This window comes from Ambystoma mexicanum, chromosome 12 (assembly GCF_040938575.1).
Source record: "Ambystoma mexicanum isolate Mex_15411 chromosome 12, UKY_AmexF1_1, whole genome shotgun sequence".
In the NCBI taxonomy this organism is placed as follows: domain Eukaryota; kingdom Metazoa; phylum Chordata; class Amphibia; order Caudata; family Ambystomatidae; genus Ambystoma; species Ambystoma mexicanum.
Window position 1 is genome coordinate 28085176 of NC_090936.1, and position 16565 is coordinate 28101740.

The following is a 16565-nucleotide window of genomic DNA, read 5'->3' on the forward strand; positions in this document are numbered from 1 at the left end:
CTTGGTGTGATGCAATGTGAAACCAGTAGTTGTTCCTGATAGGACAACTAGTGTTTTTTTTCAATGGTTAGATCCTTACCATTGGTGGGCTTGGACTTGCTTCCAGCTCATATTTTGGATAAGAAGAGGACCTCTGCCGCATTTCTTGAGATAATCTTTGGAGCCAAGAATCCCTTGAAGAGCAGTCTGCTGAAGTTCAGAAGACGACTCCTGAAGAGGCCAAGCATGCCTTCCAGTAGCGAGCTTGGTGAAGCCATGCTCCTTTGCTTGATCCCCAAAGACCCTGAGCAGTGCTTCAGGCCATGAACTAGGGGGCCAACTAGCGTTGACGCCTTATCAAGGATACTGCCCTTCTGAGCCTTTGGATGTGGCCCTGGCCTGCCCGGTGGACTGCCTAGGTCTCTCGTGGGTTACCTCGCCAGAAGTGTCCCCGTTCTGCATCAGAGTGCGGAACTAGTACCTTCTCCTTGAATTTCCATCTTCACAGGAACCTGTCCTGGAGCAGCCACTGTGACCATGACTGGAAGGACACCTGTCGTCTGCTGTGTGCGGAGACCATTGCCGAAATTCGACTCTCTCCATCCTGTGAAGTCTCCTAAAGAGGCTTGCATCGGTAGTTCTTGCAGTTCTTAGACGGAGGCTGTATTTTGCAGCTGCACCCGATGGGAAGAATCCTCGAACCTGCAACTCCTGGGCACCTCTCATTGGAATCAACAGCGGGAGATTGAGCTACCAGTGACACTTCAGACAATCCATATTGCCATCTAGGAAAATTGGAGTCTGGGGGATAAGTAAACACAGTCCATTGTGCTTGATGGGATAACATTGGGAACAGTCCCTTTGTCTCCTTGTTCCATTCAACTTTTGGTCATCGAACCTGGTTTGATTAGCCTGCCCCTCGGTTAGCCTTGGGTCTAGAAGAAAATTAAACATTTATCTCTGGTAAAACAGTTGTAAAACTTTTAAACAAACACCAACACAGGCTTATTGAAACTTACCTTCAGAGACACATTGTGGTTCCTTTGACTTTTGGGTACAAAGCCCCAATTATGTTAGTTTGGACTTCTTCAGCTAGGTTATTCTCTTGCAATCTGGTTCCATCATTGACTGCATCTAAAATACTTACCTACTTTGCGAACTAAGTTATTTGATATATATATATTTCTGAGGCTTGTGGAATCTGCTTAGATCACATGCTGTGCATAGGCCGACATCTAGTGGAAGCTGCGGAGTATTAGTTTGTTTTTCGAAACTCGAAAATGGGCGTCGACACAGGGCGTGCCAGTAATACTATCCCTAGTGTGACGTCCACTGTACCCAAGATCCCTCATGCGTCTAGGATCCTCAGATTGTTTTTTTCTGCCATACTGGTCGGAAGCATTTTGCGGAGTCCCCTGGCCTTAGCCAAACTTTTGCTAAAATATTAATTTATTGACATCCTTCCCCATCCCAACGTCGAACTTCGACACTCGAAGCCGGCTGCAGAAGAAATCGACCGTCGGCTGCTGCACGACGGATTTGGGCCTTGGAAGGCCTCTGGCCTCGGCCCGGGCCTTGGAAGGCCTCTGGCCCTGGCCCTGCAAGTAGGGAGAGTGGGGGGTTGTACATACTCTACACTCTTGGTATATAGGTACACCTTATACATTACCTACACTTAACAGCCCGCTGCCTCAAGTTGCGTATGGAGGGTACCCCTTTTCAATTCTGCCCCAAGTGCAATCGCAAATACCCTTGGGTCGACAGGCACGCCATGTGCAATCTCTGCTTGCCGAGGGACCACCGCGAAGCGAACTGCAGAGCGTGTAGTAGGTTTAAACCTAAGACACTTAAGGACCGTTCGACGAAGCGTTGGGCCCACCACGCCAGGCAGGCGGCCATGGCAGCGGAGGGCGCCTTCAGCGACAGCAGCGACGCCGTACTTTCGGACGGCGAGGGCATTACGGCGTCGAAAGACAGCCGAGCGCAAGTCCCCGACCTCGGAAGGTCGTCCGGCAGGGCGGCTATGGGGAAGACCCCCGGCGACACAAGCGCTTCACACACTACACACACTAAACACACGAAGTCCAACCGAGACTCGACGACGTCGAGTTCTCGGAGAGAGGCACAAACAGAACGGTCCGATACGGTGTCCTCTGGGCGCTCTCGATCCAGATCGCTGCATGACTCCAGGCAATCATCCAGTCTTGCCAAGAGTGCCTTGCTCCCTAGGCTAACAGAAGTTCGATCGTCGGGAGACGAAGACGACTTCCACCCCCAGGCCGCGCTCCAGGAGTCGGAGCCCGCAGTCAAAATCAGCGAGGCCCCACGCTCGAAGGACAGGGATCCTACCCCCGATCCTCGACGCCAGGCGTCGAAAACCTCCGGAGCCACTAAAGGACAGGGAAAACATTTTTCCACTCACGGGGAGGGGGGAAAACAGCAGAAGAAGCAGCCTTTGCACTCTTCCACACCTGTGAAACACACCACTCCCCCTAAACAGACAGACCAGACCAGGTCTGCTGATATGTCTAAAACCAGCAAATCTACTCAAGATAAATCCCAGAGACTTGCTGAGAAAGTCATTCCCAGTTCCAGAAAATGGTCGAGTGAAGACATAGATAGGGTCATGTCAAGGATGTCTTCTTTGGCTGATTTTTACGATAAAAATCCAGAACATTTCCTTTCGTATGATCCACAAGGGGCGACACCCTCAGGCTCTAATGATCCTATCCCCCCCGAGTAAGAAGCCCCGGTTTGAAACACCGATGAGGTCTACAGACCCCTTCGAGGTACAACCATACTCAAGACCATACTCACTGTATCAAGGAGAGGCTTCCTTTGGTGAGGACCAAGAATTTGGCATGGTAGAAGAGCAAACCGGGACGGGCTACTATGGGGGATGATGAGTACCAAGAAGAGGAAGAGGAAGAGGAAGACCCGGTAGAGAACGAAGCCCCGGTTACCGACTCCCCTGTCGATAACCAACCCCTCCTAAACTAGGTTCTCGCACGCACAGCAGAACACTTCCATATTGACACCCACGGTGTCCAGGAGGAGAGGGACTTCGCAGAGGAGTTAGTGGGAGAAAGGAGGCCTGTTGCCCAGACCATCCCTATCCTTAAGTCCATTCAGCGAAGAATAGACCAGTCCCTGGTGAACCCGAACCTCACCAGAGCAGTCAATCCCAGGGTTGAAAAACTTTTCAGGGCAGCCCAGTCTGACCCTCTATATAAGAGGACATCTGAAGCCAGACTCCCTAGTTGTCACTAACACTCGTAAGAGGGCTGGAATACCCTTGTCATCGTCCGAAGCTCCTCCCGACAAGGAGAGCAAAAAACAATATGGTTTCGGCAGGAAAGTAGCCTCAACGTCCGCCTATCAAGCGAGGATTGCAAACTCAACCACCCTGTTGGCCAGCTACAACTGCCATCAGTGGGAAGAAGTCGCGGCACTCATAGCCTCTGCTCCTGAACCTTTAAAGGGTCAGTTAGCTCGGATTTCCACAGAGGGTAGAGCCGTGTCTGGTTGCATTTTGAAAGCAACCTTCGACGCCGCGAACAACGCAGGCAGATTGATAGCAGAAGGCACTGTTATCAAAAGACATGCGTGGTTACGGCAGTCTGGTTTTAAGGCAGAAACCCAGGCATCATTGTTGGACAAACCGGTGGAAGCCGATCTGTTTGGTAAGGCAGTCGAAGACGCACTGAAGAATGCCAAGGACGAATACGAGACACTCAAGTTCCTTGGCCAGTTAACCAATAAACCCCCTAACCAGAGAGGGAATAGTAATTTTCGTTGCCCACGCGGCCAAAATTCCCAGAGAGGATCCAACTATTCCCAGGGGCAGGGTACACAGTGGAACAACAACCAACAGTCTACCCAGGGTTACGGCAGGGGTAATAGGAGAGGTTGTGGTAAATCAAGGTCCCTTCTCACGCAACCCAGGTAGGGGGACGCATTTCCAACTTCACCCAGGCTTGGGAAGGGATCACATCAGACAGATGGGTGCTGTCAACAGTATCCACAGGATATTGTATAGAACTACTGCAGCGTCCCCGGAACCATCCTCCACGACAAAGAGTACACTCTTTAGAACATCAGAAGATTCTCCTCGAAGAGATCGCCATTCTGCTAGAAAAGGACGCGATAGAACTCGTCCCGGGACACCAGGTAAACAAGGGTATTTATTCAACTTATTTTCTTGTGCCAAAGAAAGATTTGACAATGCGCCCAGTATTGGACTTACGGCCTGCCAACAAGTATGTCAAGCCCCAAAAGTTTCGTATGACTACGCTACAAGAGGTAATCCCCCTCCTAAAAAAGGGGGATTACATGGCAACCTTGGATATGAAAGATGCTTATTTTCATATTTCCATGTTCCCAGCGCACAGAAAGTACTTGCGCTTCAAGGTGGACAGTCGACACTACCAATTCATGGTACTGCCCTTCGGGATAGCTTCAGCACCAAGGGTATTCACCAAGGTACTGGCGGTGGCGGCTGCACACCTACGCAGGGAGGCAATCCCACTGTACCCTTATCTGGATGACAGACTCATAACGGGGGAAACCCCAGGAATTTGCAGGACAAACATTCAAAGGACTATCGACCTCCTCCACGAGTTAGGCTTCTCAATCAACGAGAAAAAGTCAAGCCTGGTGCCAAGCACCTCCAAACAGTTCCTAGGAGCAATCCTAGATACTCAAGAGGGGTTGACCTTTCCTTCAGAAGAAAGAATTCGGAATATACTACTGCAAATTCCGCATTATCAGTCCGGTCAACAAATAACGGTACGCAAAGCAATGCGTTTACTCGGCATGATGGCGTCATGTATTTACCTGGTCCCCCACGCGCGCCTGCGCATGCGTCCCATGCAGGAATGGTTGGCGAAACAGTGGTCTCAGGCAAGTGGTCAGTGGGACGATCTAGTGGTCGTTTCGCCAACACTAGTACAAAGCCTTCACTGGTGGACAAGAGAGAATCTCGCACGGGGGAAACCCTTTTACGATCCCGAAGTACAGGCAGTAGTCACTACCGATGCACGTCTGACGGGGTGGGGAGCTCACCATCTCCACCACACAGCTCACGGTCTCTGGTCTCCCTCAGTGGTCAAGAACCACATCAATCTGCTAGAGCTTCTGGCAGTATTCAGAGCGCTTCAAGCGTTCGAACCCCACCTATTAAACCTGTCGGTGCAAATCCGGACGGACAGCACAACAGCCATGTTCTACCTGAACAAGCAAGGAGGGACTTGTTTGCCAAATCTGTCCAAGCTTGCCCAGAAAATATGGATATGGGCACTCAGACGGAACATCTTCCTGTCATCAGAACATGTTCCAGGGGAGCTCAATTCCCTAGCGGATGCTCTGAGCAGAGACTCCCTCCCAGAGGAACACAAATGGGTTCTACACAGAGGTCGTAGAAGATATCTTCTCTCAGTGGGGTTTCCCCACTATAGACTTATTCGCCACAAGCGAAAACAGACAATGCCCAGGATTTGCATCCAGGTTCCCCCAACCAGACTCCCAGGGGAACGCCCTGTGGATGAACTGGTCAGGGATGTTTGCGTACGCTTTTCCACCAACTCCTCTAATCAGGAAGGTGGTCAACAAGATGAACAGAGAATCAATGTCGCTCGTCCTAGTTGCTCCCATGTGGGCAAGACAACCATGGTTCCCACACCTACGCAGGATGGCGGTGTGCAAGCCCATCAAACTTCCAGCCTGGTACAACCTACTGTCCCAGCACCACGGTCAAACAGTGCACCAGCAACCCAACTCAATGAACCTGGCAGCATGGCTCCTGAGGTCATAGAGTTTGGACATCTCAATTTGTCTCAGAGGTGTATGGACATCCTAAAGGAATCTAGGAAACCAAACACAAGGCACTGTTACTTTGACAAGTGGAAGAGGTTCGTTATCTGGTGCCAGAGTAGACAAATCAACCCTGTTGATTGCACTCCTTCCACTATTGTTACATACATGCTCCACCTGCTGGATGCAGGACTGGTTTTTAACTCACTGAAAGTACACCTGGCAGCCCTGTCGGCATACACCACTTCCCATAGCAAGATATCGTGGTGGAAAGTACCAGTAGTTAAAGCCTTCATGGAAGGAGTAAAGAGACTTCACCCTCCTATTTCAAACCCACCACCAGGGTGGGACCTTAATGTGGTGCTAGCGAAGCTCATGGGCCCCCCCCCTTTCGAACCCATGCATAAAAGCAGTCTCAAACACCTGACTTATAAAACGGCCTTCTTAGTAGCTATTACTTCTATATAAGAGGGGTCAGTGAAATTCAGGCTCTGTCAGTGCAGGATCCCTTCTTTACTGTCCATAAAGACAAACTGGTTTTACGCACACACCCTAGGTTCTCACCTAAATTTATATCAACATTCCATGTAAACCAGTCCATCGACTTTCCGGCTTTCTTCCAGGACCCGCAAAGCTCGGCTGACGTGAAACTACACACCCTAGATGTGCGTAGGGCGGTCCTCTACTATGTAAATAAAACCAGACCGCTAAGAAAAACAGATCAACTGTTTGTCTCCGTAGCTACAGGCAGAGAGGGGGATCGCGTCTCTAAAGGTGCCATCTCGAAGTGGAATATTAACTGTATCCGGCTGTGTTACTCGCTCTCTGAAAGAACTCTGCCTTTCACGCCAAAAGCCCACTCTACTAGAGGCATTGGGGCCACTCTGGCTTTCATTGCAAATGTACCCCTTGACACCATTTGCAAAGCAGCTACTTGGAGCTCTATTCACACTTTTACTCGGCATTACTCCATTGACACCCTTTCCAAGGCAGATACACAAGTGGGACAAGCGGTTCTAAGACACTTATTTGATCATGACCCTTCTCACATCCCACCTCCTTCTTCAGGTACTGCTCGCTAATCTATGCACAGCATGTGATCTAAGCAGATTCCACAAGCCTCAGAAGGGATACATTACTCACCGTAATCGTATTTCTGATGCTTGTATCTGCTTAGATTCACATGCGACCCACCCTTCCTCCCCTCTGAGAGAAGGCGCATGGTTGCTTGTAGTCTTACCTTTCTATCTATCTGCTTGGATTATCTGTACTCGCGCTACTCCTCATGCTACCTCATGTCAGAAAAAATACAATCTGAGGATCCTAGACACGTGAGGGATCTTGGGTACAGTGGACGTCACACTAGGGATAGTATTACTGGCATGCCCTGTGTCGACGCCCATTTTCGAGTTTCGAAAAACAAACTGTAATACTCCGCAGCTTCCACTAGATGTCGGCCTATGCACAGCATGTGAATCTAAGCAGATACAAGCATCAGAAATACGATTACGGTGAGTAATGTATCCCATATATATTTGAGCCTATCGTGACTGTATATATTTGTATCCTAGAATGTTGTGCGATACTACCTGTTGGAATACATTTCCAGTGTGTTCTGTGAGAAACCTGAGGGTGTTCTCCCAGTAAAACCTTGAGATTCCCTTATTCAGGTGGCCAGGACATGGTAGTCACTGTTGGATTCAGTTCCTGGGGGAAGACCAGTGGGGGAGGATCATCTGGATAGGGGAACCCGGGGTTGTGCTTGGGGGATGTGGGGGGGGAATACCCCAGGTAAGATGCAGTCTTGTGCTTGAGACAGAGACAAAGGCAAGACATCTGAGGCTTTCATGGGCTTTATTGCATCTGCCTGCCTTTCTCCCGTTAGAGCTCTCTGGTCCAGATCAAACCCTCCATACGTGATCAATCCTACAAAGCCCCAAACCCGGTTACATCCAAAAAGCATAACTCCCAGAATCTTTGTTTCACTGGTCTCCATTCCAATACTCCCTTTCATTCTTCTTTCCGTTCCTGAGTATCATTTTCCACATTCCCTACTTGATCAGACAAAACCTACGATTCCTACAATCCCCTTTGTTCATGTCACAACCCCAGCTATTCCCACTTACCCTGCAAACCAAACCAAACCAATCCCGCCCCCCTGATTGTCATTTCCCAAATTTCCAACCTACTATTACAGAACACTATCGTCCCCATGATCCCCTATGTTCTGTTCTTCATCCCAGTCATTCTCACCTATTAAACATACTCTCCAAAACCTACCCTTTCAAGAGCACCCCAAACCCAAATACGAAGGATATGATCCCACACAACACCTCTTTCCTTTCCGACTCTGTAGAATGCTCTGACATTCAAACGTTCCCTTTTTCCGACACAAACTGGTGCACACCACAAACAACGGACTAATGTTAAGCCTGTGTACCTACATGTCCCAGCCCGAGGGCCAGGCAAAGTCAGGCGATTAACTTGAACCACACACACCTGACGGCCCTTCCTTTTCACCACAGGGATAAAAAGTGGAGCAAGCAAGCGCTGAGCAAGGCGAATACAGCAGACAGCACGGCGAGATAGCTACCACGTGGTGGGAATCAAGAGGGTAGCGGAGAGAGAAGTGACCTTGTCCTTTTTATCCCATTCCCGCAAAACCTTCATAGTGGAAAGCCTAAGACCACGAACAATAGCACAACGGTTGTGCAGGAGGTGTCAATGGTACATGGGGCAAGCTTATGCCGATGAGCAGGAGCGAGGTAAGCTCCCGCGCCTGTGCTACCGGCCTTGACTCCAGAGAAGCCACAAGCCAAGTGGTTCGACACAGCCGGTGAGTCGAGGAGAGAACCGATGAGAACCGGCTGTGATGAGTCAGAATCGCAAAGTGGCAAGTTTTGAACCAAAGCTAATGCACTTTGAATGAACTGTTAAAAGTATGAAAGGGAAACCAGCTGCAGAGGGAAAGCGGCACCACATGGGTACCAATTCGAGAGAGACTGGTCGAGCCCCATATGAGAGAAACTACAAGTAAGAGAAGGCTGTAGGAAGGCTAGCGAAATAGGTCACAGTGGTCATACAAGATGGTCAAGCAAAATCCCTGTACAATAGAAAATCTTTGATCTACAAGCACTCTGAAAGAAAGGGAAGTGAATCCCAAAACCTTTGAACAGTGAAGATTGAAAGTAAAGAGGGATGAGTCACTATCATCCTAATCGAGAGACACAGTAAACCCAGTGAAGGGATATGAGAATCGAGAGGGGTCGGAGCCCGGCGGTGGGGGATCCAAGAGTGAAATTGCATCACCCTGGAGCGAGAAAAGAGAAGTAGAAGTTAAACAAATGCAAAGGGTGAGCCCGAAGAAGGGATGCCGGAGATGAAGCTATCACCCGACTACTGACAGTCAAGAGAGGTCCGAGCCCGGCAGACAGAGATCCAGGGGTGAAGTTATCATCCAAGCTTCAAGAAGAAACTGATATATACATTTGTGGATTACAGTTGAAAGGGGTCAGTCCAGAAGAGGGGGGACCCAGGGGTGAAACCATCACCTTATCTGAATTTTGGAATACAATTGAGATGGGTCAGCACCCAGAAGAGGGGGACTCAGTGGTGGATTGTCACCCAGTGAACATTGGAAAATCACGTATTTGTTAAAGGAACTTTTGTTTTATTGTTTGAATACGTCCGGTCCTCAAAGGCAAGAGACTTTCAAACGAAAACGAGGCAGACTTGGCCATCGACGGACCCGATTACGGAAAGCTCAAGGGTTAAAGCTGAACTGTCATCTTGTGATAGACAAACCCAGGAGTGTGTCCTAAGAGCTGTCATTGGAACTGTCGTCTCGTGCTGAAAAGGCCCCAGACCGTACTGTGTTCCAAGCTCCCATCTTACCCTGTGTCCAAAACGTGGTGAAGGGAGACCCAGACTACGGCATCCTGACATATTATTTGAGAACACTTGAGAACTATCCCACACCCCTTTTTGTATTAGTTGTGAGGTTTGGCAATAGGTTTCTTAGTATAGGCACCTTTTTGTTTTTCCACAACACCACTAGGACTGCCTTATTTTTCATTTGATGTTTGACGCTTGCTCCCATCCTAGATTAAGCGTTTTTGCAACCTGCATACAGCCTTTCATTCTTAAATAAACACACTTGAACTATGATCACGTGTCTGTCTTTTTGTCACCATGAGTTTCTCACAGTTCAGAAGGCCTATAATAAATAACTTTATTTTTAAACTAAACTGACTCAATTGAATTCTTGTGTGCCATATTGTGTGGGTTCATTGAGGGTCCCTGGCACCACTCACACTAAGCCTTGACTGATCATCCACGTACCTTGATTGGGTTTTAGCTAACCTTTCAGAGATCCCTGTTCACTGAAAAGCTGTCCACCAAGCCAGATTCTAGAAATCCATTTTAACAGAACAAGCCATAAATGCTCTCAAAGTAGCTGCAGATAGAATGTGCCCCATCAGTTTAATGGCTTTACTCTGCAGTATTAAATACTGCAGCACGACTGTTGGAAATATTTTATTTTTGCAACCTTCCCTCCATAGATTTCCATGGAGCCCTATTCTTTTTGCTTTGTTTAACCATTCTTGACTTTTTTTAAGCGAAGCAAAGCCCTCAGAGGTGACCCATTACACAATGTACACAAAGCATACGTCCAGGCGATAATCCTCATATTGCTGTCAAACTCTGTTTTTCAACTTTTCTTAAGGAAGGTGGGACATTTCTTAGCTCTTTACCCTGTTTACAGGCAAATAAGAGTTGAGGATGATTGGAAACTATTCCAGTAGATTCCAATGATCGTTTATCACTTTTTTAATTTGACAAGGATTCTGGAGAAGATGGCCTCACATCACACATCAGTTTATTAGCTGATCAGGATCACAATTTCTAGAACAAAGCTTTACCATTGTAATTCCACACTCCTTTGAGAAAGTGTTGTAATGGTTTAACTGTTTCTGCTGATTCTGCAAGGAATTGTGAGCATGGAATACTGCTGCCTTGGGATTTTGGGTGTTGACTTCTCTAAAGATGTGTCATGGTTTGGTTATTCTTCCTGTATAAAGTTATCAATTTCCATCCTTATAAAAAAAATATTGAATATAAGAATGATTGTTGTTAACTTTAGTCATCGTAAATTTCAAATTTACATTCTGTTGCTTTATCCACTGTTGCAAGTACTGTTCATCTCCTTTCCATACTATTAAAATGTCAAACGCCATACATTAATCTGTGCATACTAAGGTTTATTGCTAATTTTATATTGTTTCTCGAAGTCACCCATAAATATATTGGTTAGGTTGTATGCAAAAAAGCAGCGCCCATTGCTGTCCCTATCTCTTGGGCTTAAACCTTTGTAGAGGACATAGTTCTTATGCAAGGCAGTGGTCATTTTGGCCACATTGAATTGTGATAGCACTGCATGTGGCATGGATTTCTGATTCTGTCTCCTCCGTCACTTGAATAGTTTTCGCTTGTGGAATATCGATATACAATGTGTGAGAAACCTGAAGGTATTCTCACTCCTACTCCCCTGGGATCTTCTGCGCAGGTGGCTAGGCAAAGGCCATCACTATTGGATCCTGACCCTGGGGGTGGAGAAGCGAGAGAGGATCACCTGGGTGGAGGGTCATTGAGGATTGGAAGCAAGGAACCCTTGGGCGAGACATGGTACCCCTTCCTATTGCTGACAAACCTACCCCTCCCCCAACCTTTATGAGCTATTATAAGCAAGCGCTCCCCATTTTGCCACATGTGAAATTTGATAGTACTGGGACGAGGAAGAGGTCACTAGGAGTTATGCACACTAACATGCAGTTACACCACTTTGGTACTGAGACGAGGAAGAGGGCCTCGGAGGAGTACCAGTGCAAAGACCAGGCATGTCTGACTATAGTTGGGCAATTAAGAGAAAGGACTCACACCTACAACCGCTTTACACAACTCGAGTGTATAAAAGGGGTGTGGACAGGAAGGTAGAGAGGCGAGATGCTGATGGGAGCCATGGTGAGCCACTCTGCAGCTGTAGAAGTACACTGAGGACCAAAGCAGCTGAGGGTCCGGGCAAGTGTGAAATGGGAGCAGGAGCTCTGTGGCGCAGTGGCGAGGCGAAGGAAGGACACCAGATGAGGGGTCATCCTTCATTCCTTCCAAAGCGCTGCTCGTTATCCTGTGGCACTGCAATAGTGCAAGAGTGTCTGAGGGGCGGAGAAATACCCCCTGGAAAGAAGCCGCCAAGTTTGGGGCCAGTGCAGGATAGAAGAGGACTTCAAAGTGAGCCGGTGAGTTTCCCAGAGTGAGAAACCCAGTGTTGCTGTAACCACGTGTCTCATGAAGTGAACCACTTTTGTTAATGAGGCCAGAGACTTATACAATGTAGCGGAGAGGTCGCGCACATCTTGTTAAAGGTACTTTTCAAAAGTCTCTGAACGTTACAAATTCGTCCTTTTGAACCAATTAAAGTATTGTTGAAGTGGTTGTTTGGCTTTAAAAAGGAATGTTTTCGAAAGTTTTCAACTAAGGAATGAAAGTACTGAAAGCCAATGTATATTGAATGCTGACCTAAAGGGGAAATTTAACATTGAAGCAAACAAGTAAAACGGTGAATACTGAATGCATGTTGCACAACGAATGAACTCAAATCTTGAAGTGGAATATAATTAAGCAACATAAGACTACATTAAACTCTGAACTGCAATTGAGTAATACTGAATGATTGTTGCACAAGAAAGAAATCCCAACAGCAAACCTCAATAATTGAATACAGTGCGACAAGGCTACCATTTGGAAAGGGGTGTGTGGCACATGATGGCAAAGACACGAGGAGGCTAAGGAGAAGTTGGTGGAGCCCAAGAGCACACCCTACGTCCAGAACCAATAAAAGGAATCGAGTAAAGGTAACTTGCTGCACAGGAGCAAACACTGGGACTTGTGTGAGACACTGAAGTCTTGGGGAAGGGAACCCTGTGACTTGGACGGTGTTTGGATTGTGTGATGTGAAACTTGGGGAAGGGAACCCCAGGAGTGATTCCAAATTATATTGCTTTGAACTGCAGACAGGTAAACTTCAAGACTTTTTCATGGAACCTTCTTATGCTTGGGGAATGGGAGCTCAGAGAAAGCTGTGAGCTGGAAGAAGCTCAGAACTTTGGGTTGAACACAGTTTATTTTGACTTTGACAAGCCTACACATTTTGTTTGTTGTAGTTGTGAGTGCAAGAATAGGATTTGGACACAGACGGAATACTAAGTTGAACTCTTTGACTCTGACTTTATTTGTTTTGTTCAGGTAGGGAAATCCCACTAGCATAGGGCAAGTTAGGCCTTCAACTAGCCTGACATTTAAGTTAATAAATATCTTTTGTTTGAACTTTAAGTCTGTTGTCTGTGTCTTACTTCATGATGCCTTCACAAATGTCATATCAAATGTCACTAAGATTTAATTTTCTTGATTCAAGTCAAGGCCTTCCAATATGGCTATCGCTTCTTCAGTATCTAATAGCAATTCAGGGACTTTTTTGGCTAGAGTTTGTAAAAATGTATAACAATATATTTTGATAATGGCTCGAACATGTTACCCATCTTTGTGTTGCACTGGACAATGCTGTAGACTCTACCCCATAGTGTAGTGTTTTCATCCTCATACATGGAAACAGCACATTGAGTGCCATTATGCCCTTGCACAAAGCAGTTTTTGTATGCTATAATCCCCTTTTTGTTCCGTGAAATGCACCTTTGAAATGTACCTTTCTCCATGGTGTCTTAACCATTTACCCTAAAAAAGGGAATACATAGGCTTGAAATGTAGGTTATACAAATACCATAGAAAATGTAGGTTTTAAATGCTAATTTTGAGACATTTATGAAGTGGTAATAGTTTTCCTTTGTATCATGTTACAGTACTTTGTTTGGTGACACTATCCTGTGTGTAACAGGACCACATCACACTGCTGAGGACGTCCAGCTGAAAATGTCTTATGGAAGTAAAACCACAAAAGAATTTGGAAAGTTTTCATATAGAGAAAACCCGACTATTGATAGTTTCATGCCGGACAAGAGCTTTGTCAGGTAACAAAAAGCTACTTTATAGTTACCGGTCAACTGTACCTACGTACATTTGCAGGGTTCTGCATGTTTGCATGGGATTTGGGCACTCATACTCACAATGGCACTGTTTGATATTCTGCTCTGGTAGGTGATGGAAAGTCAGTGCGTATAGAGTGGCTGAAGAGCACTTGTGGGGGTGAGCTGGGCAATACGGTTCATCTCTCCATCAGAGTAGACTTTCACTACAATCCACCAGCATGCATTGTGCACTTGTTAGGCAGTACCTGTCATAGCACCCATCTGAGGATCAATAAAAAGCACACTTTACAGGAAGTGGTTGCAAAACTTTTGAAATTTGGAGAAGAGATCTCTAGGAAAAAAGATTGGCAGAATGCATGTTGACTCTTGTTAGACGGCAATACAATTTGTGGCTTGTTGAGGTTTGGAGTGTAATCCTTCATGAATAGAAGAAAAACAGTAACATTTCATGTGACTTTCCTGAAAAGCATTTCATAAAGGTTGCCATGGATAGCGGGAGTCTAAATCGACCACCAACCCTGAGATATTAATTTCCCTGCATTCAATCTGGAGTATGCAAGCTGCTGCTTCCCAGGAATTTTGGCCTACAACTGCCAAGTACCCTTACTAATAACTTTCTGATGGAAGTTCTAAATATATATGGGCAGTCGAAGATTGCATACTCCTGCCCTAAAGGAACATGTTTTAAGGCAATCTTGACAGTCTTATTTTGCAAATTGAAAACCTCTCAGTTGCGCACTGTTCGGCCTGCCAATACACTTAGTAAGCAAACTCTGCAGCTTCAAGATTTTGTGGAAACTAATTGTGTCTTTTACTGATTAACACGGTGCACTCTATTGATTAATGCCAATGTAACCTTTTTATAGTGGTGGAAGAGCAATTACTGTTTGTGGATCTGGGTTTGACCGAATACAAACCTTTGCAACTATCATTAGTATGCAGGCCAGGCGTGAGAAGAGAGACACTGCTACTGAAAGAAACCTAAATGTAAGTTTGCATGATTATTATAACAAATTCATGAAATACCTAAAAATGATCAATTTTAGTGAGCTACAGCAACTATCCAAGAATACTGTGACGAATCTGATAATTGGACCTTCTCCCCAGAGGGGAGCCTCCTCCTTTGAGGCTAGGGCAGAGAGCCTGCTACGCAAGACCCTCAATTGGGTTCTTGGCAAGTGGACCTCATTGGGAGTAAAATCCCTTCTTGGCGACAAGGACTCCAATTCCAATAAGGAACTCCCAGTCCCAATCAACGTTTATAAGTACATGGATGTGGAAAAGACGTGGGCATTCCCTGTTTCAACCAGAACTGTGAGGAGCCAGGAATGAGACTTGGACACAAGGGAGTCAAGAATGTGGTCAAAGACCTTAATCACAATAAAAGGGGTGTGTGAAAAAGCCTCTGTCCCTGTTCTGCCCTAAAACCAAAACTAAGGGTCTGTCAAAGTCAGAATGTCCAAAGAAAAAGTGTCCTGTGTGCAAAGTACTATTCTGGCCCTAACATTCTAGCAAACTAAACTCTAAATTGAAAAGGGTAATGTCTTTGCCCTCAAGTGGTTCAGAAATGTTCAAAATGGAAAAAGCGTAACTCCAACATGGTTCCAACAGGATAGAGGTCCTTGTTCGAGTGGGCGGTTCGCTTTCCCTGGATTTCTCTTCCCTTGGTTGCTTGTTCAACAATGTCAGTTCTTTGGCTTTCTCTTGATCAAATGTACAAAATAACTTGGCTTGGTATTTGTCTTCTTTGGACACCTGGTGTATTCTGCTGCCAGGTTTTCACTCTTCTTTTCATGATCAGTACAATCTTTCTCAGGACGTCTTTTAAAGTTGGTTATTTTCTATACAATGATCAACTTGTCTCTGGTGTATTTCCTTAGCAAGGCTTTCCTTTATACTCTCACTTGCAAGTGCTTGTTATACTCTCCTGCTAGTCTTTCTTAGATCCACATACTTGAAACTGCATGGTATATTCTCCTGCCAGGGCATTCTTAGATGCACACACTTGATACTGCCTGGTGTTAGGTAAGTTGTTCTAAAGTCCAACTGGTGTGGGACTTCATAAGACTTACCTCTTGGTATTCGGGACCCAACTCTTAATGTAGGCCTGTACAACACAAGTCAGTAGAGTGGCTACGCAGCCAGGCTTATCTTGGGAGGGAGTTATGTGAGCAGTAGAGCAGTACATTAAAATCTGCTCACACAGGTATCCGAGTAAACACTTACTCACTTAGTTATATTAAAATATATTGGTCTATATATATACACAAGGCACACAAGCAAATCTGTAATGCAGCAACCAATAATAACATGCAATGTGATATGGAATCAATTATGCAGGTATCTAACTTTTTCTATGCTTTACATACCCAGCACACAGGGTGACCTCAGATAAGGTCAGTATCAGCACTTCTATATATTTCACCTTTTGCAAAATTGAGATAGGAGGGAAGTTTCAAAGTTAGGCAGAACACAACCAGCAACTGTAAATAACAAACATACTCTTCCAGAGGCAGTCTATTTCATTCCTAGCAATAAAAGTGTTCACAATTGAAACCTATGGAGGAACCAGCATTGACAAAGCCAATAGGATCAGAAGATGGACCTTTGGGAAACCAGGACAGCTCAAGTCAAATGGACAGTTCCAGTTCTGATAAAGATCAGATGAAAGGTTAG

General features: G+C 46.0%; 1 protein-coding gene across 3 annotated transcripts in view; it reads left to right on the forward strand.

Annotated features, from left to right (window-relative positions):
• PLXNB2 (plexin B2) overlaps window positions 1-16565 on the forward strand; it is a 775326-nt gene that overhangs the window by 591671 nt on the left and 167090 nt on the right. For all 3 annotated transcript variants that reach the window (XM_069627846.1, XM_069627845.1, XM_069627847.1), the window contains 2 exons: window positions 13704-13871; window positions 14756-14876. In XM_069627846.1, coding sequence (XP_069483947.1) covers window positions 13704-13871; window positions 14756-14876 — 289 coding nt within the window. The remainder of the gene's footprint in view (window positions 1-13703; window positions 13872-14755; window positions 14877-16565) is intronic.